We start from the raw sequence: 10,557 nt of genomic DNA on the forward strand, positions 1-10,557 counted from the left end.
TTCACTCTTGTTTAGATACTCATCAATATTAAATTTTGTTAAACATGGCAAGAGGTGAAGCATAATAAAACTACCTATTTAGGCAAGTTTAAATGAGGCCGGAACAACGAACAACAATTCCAAAAAATCCTCATGTCTGTATTTTAGATTTGATACTGTTCTGCCTAAAACCATATTTTATTGTTGTTAAACAGGAAAATAAAGTGCACCATCTTAAACTAGGCATTTTTCCACCCCATTTACATATAAAGTTTATTTAAAATGGAGCTAAGGTTAATTAGTTATAAAATAAATCATTTTAACATGGCATTATGCAAAATTAAAAAAACAACAAGTTTAAACATATTTAACATGGATGAGAGTTGCAAATTATTAATCTACACAAAATTCTAAGCATTTTACATGTTTAAATCATTTTAATCCGATGCACGGTCAATGAGTTATTATATGCATGAATAAACAGGGTTTTTCTGCAAAACTGTAATACACTGGATAATTAGACAAATTCGTCGGACTGGTAAAAAAACCTAAACAGGCCGAAACTGACTGGAGCAGGCCCAACAGAAGGAAAAAAAGGGAGGCGCTGGGGCCTCAACCATGGGCTTCGTCCCGGCTGGTGGAGAGGCCTGGCAGGCCGGTAGATCTGGATGCGGATGCTGGGCCTTGGAGCGATCGAATCAGGAGGTGGAGTGGGCGCGGTCAACGCGAGCGCTCTCTGTCGCTCGATCCGACAACGGCGCGAGCAGAGGCTTGAGCAGGCGAGCTCTTGCTCGATGCAAAGGAAGCAGAGGCCGCGGCAGCAGCGCTCGAACTGGAGCAGGGGAAGCAGAGGCGCGGTCAACGGGCGGACGAGCAGGCGCCCGCTGGATGCGTCGTCCTCCTCGCGCATCGGAAGAAGAGGAGGCCAGCGGTGTCCTGGACGGCGAGGCAGCAGCTTGGCGCAGAACTTGACGGGGCGACGAAGGTGTAGGGAGGCGGCGAAGGGCACGGGACTGGCCGATCTCGTCCCGTTCCAAGGGAGCAGAGGCGGAGCACGGGGGCGGCGGCGTGCCTGGCAGCGGGGTTCGGCTCCTGCGGGAGTGACGGGAAAAAAAGGTGAGGAAGAGGAAGGAAAGAAGGAGCGAGAGGTGTGGCGGAACACGCCTGGTCCTGGTCGCCGGTGGCTTGCCGGAGATGCGCCCGTGGCACGGGATCCTGGTGCTCCGGTGGCTTGCGGCCGCCGGAGGCGTGGAGACGAGCAGAGGCGGGTGGAGACGGTTGCCTCGATCCAGATCGGATCGAGCGCTGCGGGAGGCTCTCTGGGCCGTCGGATCTGAGATCTGGCGGTCCAGATCGGGTGGGGTTTGGCTGGTGGATCTGGCCAAGTGGAGGTAGGGGATTGGGTGCGTGCGGATTGCGAGGAGAGAGGTGGCGGCTGCGGGATTGGAGGGAGTTGGTCTGCCTAGGGTTTAGGTTAACTAGAAATGGAATGGGGGAGGCGGAAAATGCGAATGGAGGCCGAGCATCAGGTAGGCCGGTATCCTGGCCATTCACGTGCGCTAGGGATGTGTGCCCTCTCGGTATTTCTGGTTCATGCTCCCTCGTATCGCTGCACCATCGCGTGTATTGTGGGCAGGCCAGCTAGCACGTGTAGGTACAGAATCTAGGCATTTAAGTAGTTGTTCTCAGGTCCATTCGACTCCACATCCTCTCCATAGTACATCTCCCACGGGCACAGTCAAAGGAATCCCGGCAGGCACGGCCGACCACCAGCTCGGTTATTGCACACGTGGCTTAACTATGTCCAACAGACACGGATCTAGTAATAATTACTCCCTCTGTAAATAATATAAGAGCGTTTAGAATACTAAAGTAGTGATCTAAACGCTCTTATATTAGTTTACGGAGGGAGTAATAAATAACCAAATCACTAGGCCGCCTAAACAGCAGCTCACTAAGATGATGTCGATTTTGAGGCTGTAAAACTAATTTACAGGATCAGGGGCAAATGCCAAGTTGCGCATAACAATAATGACCGAGTCAGGAGCACTGAATTTTGTCTAACCACCGGCAAGCTGAAAGTCTTAACAACCTTATTAAGATTTTTGTGAATGTTGCATAAATTAGTGGGTAAACAGACCTGACCCTGCAAGATAGTAGCTGAAAAACTATTACCATGTTAATAAAAATGATTTGTACATTTAATGCATCAACATTAACACACAAATCTTCTGATCGTCCCACATGCCATTTGCACTGGTGCATGTCTGAACTTAACTAGGATTGGTAGGAGCAATCAACAGATTATCACACACAGGGTAGACAAATTTCCAACATACTCTGTTATGCCTAATCATTTGCATTCGTAGGAGCAATCAATAGAACCTAATCATTTGCATTTTTTAACAACAGAAAAAAGCACCATTAGCCATGAAAACATCATCAACCAACTAAATCAAGAAGTAAAAGCTGAAGAATTCCTCACCTGATGAGGAAACTAGTTATATCAAGATCGATCAAGATGCTTATTTGTCTCAGTGATAAAGAAACACACAATCTGAAGGCACCAGATGCATATTTGCTTAAAGATATTGCATTTTTGCAATTTTTGTGATGGGCCACGTGCTTGCTCCCACTGCCAGGCATGACTACAGTACACATATTCTTGGAAGCACTAAAACAACATAGGCAAAATGAAAGAATCGAACTAGGGAGGTTATGTGTGGAAGCATCTGTTCCAAGCTGTCATAAAGTTCAAGGGTGATGTTTCCAAGGAACCCAACTATGCATATTGTTGGATGGCATCTTTTTCTCTGGGGGCAGAACTGCACATTTTTTCAACCATTTGTCGCATTTTGTCATCTTGCATTCTTAGTTGAACTGAACCTAAGACAAATCTGCGGAATTTGAAGGGAATATGGATTAGAAAGAGTTGGCAAAAAAACACAGAAGATATATGTTAAAAATGTCTAACAAAAATTTCTGATGCTAGGCATAACAAAGATGTTAACAACCGCCAATTCTGCACATTGGGGAAGGGCACTTGTATCTATCCATGGCACATGTGAGTTGGCAAGAAGGCAATACTACAAGATTGCAGAAATAGGAAAATGCTTCAGATTAAACACCTTCTACTTCAGGGTTGAGATCACAGACCATATCAGCATGGTGCTGATCAGGAACCACAAATGCATCATCATTGTTTTCTGCACATCTAACCCAGGCCATAGATGCTATCCATCAGAAACCAAGCAAAGGAGCAACTTAGGTTTTTTCTTTACATGAGAATGGGCAGTGCAAAAAGTTGGGACTGTATGAATTAGCACCGCAAAGAACACATGTTGGCAAAATTAAGCCGATGTGGCACATACGCATGGGTAAGGATAACATTTTTCTCTCATGATTATCCGTCACATATATTGTCTAAAAACATCACAGTAAATTCGGATCTAGGCAGCAACAGGATGAGGAGAGACCTATCCAGTTCAAACGAAGGGGATTACAAGCAAACAAAAGGAAATCACATCTGTACAAAAGTACAAGCATCAGAGAGCACTCTATTCTAGATTATCAACACAAATGGTATACATCTGGATCGAGCCATGCAGCCAAATCAGCCGTACCAAAGGAATATAAGGAACAAACTTGAAATTGCCAAGAAACGTGCAAATCTAGAACAGATGAAACCCATCTAAGATAAAAGCTTAAGTACATGAGGTGTGATCCAGCCTCGCCGACGGAAACAATGAAGAAAATGATTTCTCCCGGCCGGATCCGTGGACAAGGACCTCGCCCTGGACAGATCCGGTGTTCCGCAAACTCGAGGGGATCCGGTCGCCGGAGTGGAAGAGGACGCGGGATCCGGGTGATTTGGCTGTCGGAGTGGAAGAGGGCGAGCGCTCGGGCCGGCGCTTCGGTCGCAGGAGCCGAGGGAGGGTGGGGCTGCACCCGGTCTCCTGGCCACGGCTGAAGGGGAGCGTGGTCACCGACGACCACCACCGCGGGAACTACGCACAGATGAGAAAGAGAGAGGAAGGGGGATGGCTGGGCGACGGAACAGGAACGAGAACGACAGAGAAAGAGCATCACAGGTTGAGCAGAGAGGACATGAGCAGGCTGATGGGCCAAACATGTACGCACGGGCTGTATCCCAGACCGTATATAGATGCATAGGCTGACACGAGCCGACACGAGCCTGCCAAAAAGCTGACAGATTCCCGATCTCAAAGCCCATTCCAACAGCCAGGATACCGGCCTACCTGATGCTCGGCCACCAAAAGCCCTCACTCATGAGGGAGGCCTCTATATATAGCAGGTGGATGATAAAAGGGAGTATGAGGGTAATCTGGACCCTTCGATTATAATCGAACAACCCGGGACAATTAGGTTAGGGTAGATCAAATAAGAAACCAAAAATATGTGGGGGATGATCCGAATCCAACGGCGATGACTGCCCGGGTCAGGTTCGGAGAAGTTTCGGACGCGCACGCGGGGGGTTTTGAGAGAGATAGACAAGGACAAAGGGCCGACAAAAGATAAATGGAGACAAAGAGAGAAACGGCAACTACGAACGTCTACGAGTTTTATAAAAACATGCGGATGCAATATGCATGATGACATGATGAAATGCAACAACAACAAAATAAAACACACGACGACAACGAAAAACATGGAAGGCGGCTGAAGCATCGGTCTTGGGGCGTTACATGCTTTAAGAAAACGCATTACTTCAATCGGACTTGCAAGCAAAACAACCAAGCAACCGACAATCAATATATCAAAACGCGCCAGGCCACCTAAAAAAACTAAGATCAGCCACACAAAGACCCTCCAGGCCACCAAAAAATGATGTAAGCCTGATGGTACCCCTAAAAACATGTAAGCCTGATGGTGGGCAACGGTTTTGCAGAGCCAAAATTTAATTGCAGCCAAGCTGTGCATAAATTTGGAGCTTAGCTACAATTAGATTTTTCTTTTAAAAAGCACATCCAAAATATTTACTAATTTAAATTATAGTTTAGTATCTCCTAATGACAAATTTACATATATGTCGAATATATCAGTATATACGGTGTTCACTTCAGACGCCTCACCGGTGTGGAAGGGAATTGAGGCTGGTTGGAGCTTCTCAAGAAAGGGATCATTTGGCGTGTGGGGGATGGAAAGAGCATTCAAATACAAAGAGACCAATGGATCCCTCGTAAGGAAGGACTGAAAACTGCTGCCTTGGTTAGGAGGTCTAGATTACGCTGGGTAAATCAGCTTATGCTATCATCCAGCAAAGAATGGAATGTTGAGCTCGTGAAACAAATTTTCCATACTTTCGATGCGGAAGAAATCTGCAAAATTCCCATCCCAAAGTGTTATGCAGAAGACCGAGTTGCTTGGCACTATGAGCGGAATGGAATCTTCACTGTCAGAAGTGCGTATAAACTGGCTGCCTCAATCCAAGGTCAGACCCAACTAATCCCGTCGAGCTCTTCCAGTGAACCAAACTCCAGGAGCATTTGGGATCTGATCTGGAAAGCAAAGGTCCCGCCAAAAGTGAGAATCTTTGGGTGGCGTGTTGCTACAAATACGCTGGCCACTAAGAGGAATAAATGGAAGAGGACTCTGGAGGTGGATGCTACATGCGGTATATGTGGCTGTGAAGAGGAAGATGAGTTCCATGCGGTGGTCGCTTGCACTAAGAGTAGAGCACTAAGATATGAAATGAGAAAGGAGTGGGATCTCCCCCCGGAATGCGCCTTCCAGAAATCTGGTCCAGACTGGCTGCAGGTGCTCCTAGATAAATCCCGGAAGACATGCGTGCAAGGGTACTCATGCTGCTGTGGAGAGGATGGCACTTGCGCGACAACTGTGTCCATGGGAAAGGCGATGAAACTATCAGACATTCTGTACTCTTCTCCTAAAGAATGAGGAGGAGTTCCGTCTTGTTCAAACTACACCGGCAGTGCCTGAATCAGGGAAAGACGTGTGGCCACTAACCGATCTTGGGCCGCGTCGTCCAGAGCAGGCAACAATGAGTTGGGCCGCCCCGGTACAAGGGACAGTGAAAGTCAATTCTGACGCCTCATACCTGTCGGACAGTGGGCAATGCTGGGCGGGAGCGGTCGCAAGGGATCATAGAGGGTTGGTGTTGGTGTCAGTGTGCAAGCAGATTGGTTTTGCAGGGAGTGTGGAAGACGCAGAGGCTCGGGCGGCTTTGGCTGGCTTGGAGGCTCTAGCAGAAGTGTACAGAGGACCAATTGTGCTTGAGATGGATTGTATGGTGATAGTCAGCGAGTTAAATAGAGAAGCACGGAGTTGATCACCATGCTATGGAGTGCTTCGGGACACCCTGAATGCCCTAGGGGCTTTTTCAGACTTCAGTGTCAGGCATGTGAGCAGGAAACACAATATACTGGCCCATGAGCTTGCAGCGGAGGCAAGGATGCATGGTGATCTTCAGCTCGTCGCTAGGGTGCCGGACAGGCTGATGAATATGATGCAGAATGAGTGTACTCCATGTTTTTTTAATCAACACAATGCAATTTGTAATAGTCATTAGCGAAGAGCAAGGTTTTGGCATACACTGCAGCACTTTATGACTCGGTTTTAATTTCCATCTATGCACATTCCACCAGTGCTAATTGTCATTAGGCTGGTCGTAATGATAGTATCATAGCTAGTATCATGCATGCCAACTAGGCAATTTTGATGAGGTGTCATAGCATTAAATGAGAAAGAGAGGGTGTAGTATCATATCATGATACCGTATCATATTAAATGTTATGCTACTTTGTGTCATGCATGACAATAAATAGAGTACTACATGATACTAATATATGATACTATGCATTAGGGAGGTAGTATCATATACTAGTATCATATGCATGATACTAGTATATGATATTCCCTATTACAACCAGCCTTAGCACAATAGCACTAGTCACCACACAGGTCGGGAGGATTTGAATGTTTTCCTACACAAGAAATTCCATGCATTCTTTTCGTACATATTTAATTAATGGGCTGGCTGATGCATGTGCCATTTAACTCTCCGTTTTGGCCACCTGCGCGCCGATCCAGCGAGATTTATGCGAGGCCAAAATACTGGGGCCAGAATTCATGTGAGGGCAAAATTCATTGAGGGCCAATAAAATACATGTGTGGCCAAAATGTGAGGCCAAAATTCATGTAGGTCGTGCAGACAAACACAAAGTGCCCGGGCCAAAATTAGGGATGAGCCGTTCGTGTGCTATGCGGGGCCAAAATTCATTAAATAGGTGTAGGTCTCATGCACATAGTTAATACGGTGATGGCACCAAAATCGGCATGCGCGGCTCCCCCAGCACGCAAGATTTTGGGAATGAGGAGTCAATCAGCTGAAATTTTGATTTGGGTCAGTCAATTTGGCCAAGGTCAGTTTGAAGCGTTACATGAAAAATGAACAACCCAGATTATGTCTTCTTCCTCTAGGCGTTTTCCAAACCACATCTTCTACCTCATCCTGCCTCCTGCTGCCGCCGTCTACGGTCGACGGTGCTCCTGCGACCGCCTCGCAGCACCACCCTCCCCTCAACCTCGCCCCACCGCCGGTCTTGACACCACCCCGGCCATCCCTCTAGCCCTGCCCGTATCCATTTTTTCTCCGACGAAGCCCCACCACCTCCCCCACCCTGAACCCTAAGATAGATAATGGGGTGATGACGAGCCCTTTCATTCTCTCCGGTGAGGCCTTTCCTTCTCCTTCATTCAAAATCGACTGGCCCGAATTAAAAAATTAGCTGATTGACATATAGCTAAACTGCAAGATTTTTTGCATGATCCGTTTTTGAATAATCACACAGCACATGTTGTGTAGTACGACTCAGCGCATAGAAAGTTGGCCCTGTGCCGAGTGTGGCATCGGATCCCAACACGATGGCACAAATAGGAGCGGCAATATGGCTGCACTTTATTGCGATCCCGGACCGTATCTTGTGTATATAGCGCTACAGTTGGGAAGCGGTATATCATTCATATTACACGCTAGCACTCATTATATCCATCTGAAAGCATGCATTACACGGCCTAGATGAAGTGCGCCAATGCCGCCGTGCGCTGAAAGTGCGTTCCGCCGCTCCCTTCTTTATCATCCCTTCTCTTTCCTCCACTTCAGATTTCGTTGACGTGGAGCAGCTTGTAGCCGGCTGATAAAGACCTATTATACTTGCTCTTAGCTACTCCCTCCGTCCGCGAATAAGTGTACATCTAGCCTTTGTCTTAAGTCAAAGTTTTAAAACTTTGACCAACTTTATAGGGAAAAATACCAGCATTTATGGCACTAAATTAGTATCACTGGATTCGTTTTGAAATGTACCAATTTGATGTCATATATGTTACTACTCTTTTCTATAAAGTTGGTCAAAATTTTATAACTTTGACTTAGACCAAAAGGTAGAAGTACACTTATTTACGGACGGAGGGAGTAAGTTACTCCCACTATAACCAGCCTTATCATTTGGAAAAAAAATTATGCATTTTCACATTCTAGACCATGGTATATTTTTGGAAAAGAAATGGCACCACTGCCACTGGTGTACGTGCAGAGCATGCACACGCATTTAATTAGGTGCACATGTCCCCAGAAGGTTGACTTTTAGATTAAAGTTATTTAATCTGGTAGCTTCCATGAGGTAGTAAGTTGCGGTTGGGACTTGGGATTAATCAATCCTGATATAAATCTTGTCTCGAAACGAACGAACGGATCCATTATGCACAGAAAAACACAAATCATAGATGGGTGCTGCTGCCTTCTTCTACTACCTCTTGTTGTCCCTCTGGTTTCGGGATGCAACTGCGGCTGGTCTTGGCTTCACAAGAAGTGATTTCCCACGGCCACGAGAGTTCGTCTTTGGAGCTGGAACGTCGGCATATCAAGTGAGTGACTATTGATTTGTGTCTGAGCTGAAAGTTCTTGGGTGTTTACTTAATGAATCTTGATGTTTCTTTTGCATGTATATATAGTATGAAGGTGCTGTTGCTGAGGATGGCAGGAGCCCAAGCAGTTGGGACACTTTCACTCACGCAGGTCGGTCGCTACATGCTTGTAAAATCTGTCTCTTGTTTCCCATATGACTGTCAGACTCTGTATATTTCCCATATGGGTAAGAAATAGCACCTTGAGCAACTTGTATCTAATATGCTGATGCATTGACTGGATATTTGAGACGAATGCCCTCTTAGTAGAGCAGTTTACTTTACACTGCATTTCTGTTGCTGAAGCAAAACTAAAATTTTAGAGTAATATAATGGGATTGGCAATGGCCAAGAGCAGAACTTGACACCGTTGACCAACAAGTGTTTGTTGCAGTTAGGTCAAGTTTGACAGTTCGATTTGTTCTTGCAGGCAAAATGCCTGACAAAAGCACAGGAGATGTTGCTGCAAATGGGTACCACAAATACATGGTAAATAATAAGAGGGCTTGACAAATCTTGACTGTTTCTCTGCTTTAGCAGTTCTTAAATAAGTTAGGCTTATCTGATTTTGCAGGAGGATGTCAAGCTCATGTCTGAGACAGGCCTAGAGGCCTATAGGTTCTCCATCTCCTGGTCAAGGCTCATTCCAAGTACAGAAATTCTCATCACCTTCAACAGAGTGAACTGCGTTAGTTTTCTAATTGATCTCATTGTTTAATTTCTGGGTGTGCAGATGGACGCGGAACTGTCAATCCCAAAGGGCTAGAGTACTACAATAACCTCATTGATGAGCTAGTGAATCATGGCAAGTATTAGATCTGTGAGCATTTATACAGTTTAATAAGTAATCAATTGTTAGGGTCATATTTCATATAAATTGATGCAAAATATTGTTCTTAAGAAATGCAAGCAAAATACAAGTTTGAACCATCCAGTCTCTGTGGTTTTTTTTTCCAGGAATTCAAGTCCACATCACACTTCATCATCTAGACCTCCCTCAGATTCTTCAAGACGAGTATGGTGGATGGTTAAGCCCCAGAATTATGTAAGTGGATGTATGATCTCACTACCAAATACTGTAGATGGCTCAACTGGACTGGCAATTTTATATGTCATTGGCATACCTACGACGTAGTCTTCTATCCTGTTATTTATTCTCAAATCTACATAATGCAGCGAAGATTTCACAGCATATGCAGATGCTTGCTTCTGGGAGTTTGGAGATAGGGTTGCATTTTGGACGACAGTTAATGAGCCAAACATCGGTATAATGGCCTCCTATGATGTTGGTATAATACCTCCCGGCCGTTGCTCGGATCCATTCGGAGCAACAAAGTGCACCGCTGGGGACTCCAGTGTGGAACCATACATAGCAGCTCATAATACCATTATGGCGCATGCATCGGTTGCCAGTTTGTACAAACAAAAATATCAAGTAAGTGGATGATCATGCATGTACTTAAAATAGTTTCGGTGATGCTTAGTTTCTTCATGAACTGAGATATTGTAAACTATATAGCTTTCCTCAAGGGTGGAGCCACCAGTTCCACTAATTTGGCATTAACCACGTCGCAATTGATCTTTTTAATACATGTTTCACCATCGGTCTTACACTTAGGGTAGTATTTCCTTGTA

The 10,557-nt window shown here is 45.5% G+C and overlaps 2 protein-coding genes and 1 long non-coding RNA gene across 4 annotated transcripts in view; 1 reads left to right on the forward strand and 2 right to left on the reverse strand.

Moving 5' to 3' along the window:
- Positions 1–448: 448 nt before the first annotated feature.
- Positions 449–1,253, reverse strand: LOC123072025 (uncharacterized; the record flags this gene model as incomplete). Its single annotated transcript, XM_044495588.1, is given in 1 exon segment — positions 449–1,253. A coding segment is annotated over 1 exon segment (576 nt), but the record flags the coding sequence as incomplete, so codon positions are not given.
- Positions 1,254–2,300: 1,047 nt separating this feature from the next.
- LOC123072027 (uncharacterized) lies at positions 2,301–4,239 on the reverse strand. Of its 2 annotated transcripts, XR_006434800.1 has the most exons (3): positions 3,692–4,209; positions 2,465–2,876; positions 2,301–2,364 (listed from the first exon to the last, which is right to left on the reverse strand). It is a non-coding gene; the product is annotated as an uncharacterized lncRNA (long non-coding RNA). The 2 variants fall into 2 exon arrangements; XR_006434799.1 differs by lacking the exon at positions 2,301–2,364 and having other exon boundaries at positions 2,443–2,876; positions 3,692–4,239.
- A 4,424-nt stretch (positions 4,240–8,663) lies between these two features.
- LOC123066220 (beta-glucosidase 2) overlaps positions 8,664–10,557 on the forward strand; it is a 4,179-nt gene continuing 2,285 nt past the window's right edge. Inside the window, exons 1-7 of the mRNA XM_044489351.1 lie at positions 8,664–8,883; positions 8,971–9,034; positions 9,353–9,411; positions 9,497–9,572; positions 9,656–9,727; positions 9,880–9,967; positions 10,099–10,357. Coding sequence (XP_044345286.1) covers positions 8,743–8,883; positions 8,971–9,034; positions 9,353–9,411; positions 9,497–9,572; positions 9,656–9,727; positions 9,880–9,967; positions 10,099–10,357 — 759 coding nt within the window. The 5' untranslated portion in view covers positions 8,664–8,742. The remainder of the gene's footprint in view (positions 8,884–8,970; positions 9,035–9,352; positions 9,412–9,496; positions 9,573–9,655; positions 9,728–9,879; positions 9,968–10,098; positions 10,358–10,557) is intronic.

The sequence above is a fragment of the Triticum aestivum genome, chromosome 3B (genome assembly GCF_018294505.1).
Source record: "Triticum aestivum cultivar Chinese Spring chromosome 3B, IWGSC CS RefSeq v2.1, whole genome shotgun sequence".
NCBI classification, from domain to species: Eukaryota; Viridiplantae; Streptophyta; class Magnoliopsida; order Poales; family Poaceae; genus Triticum; species Triticum aestivum.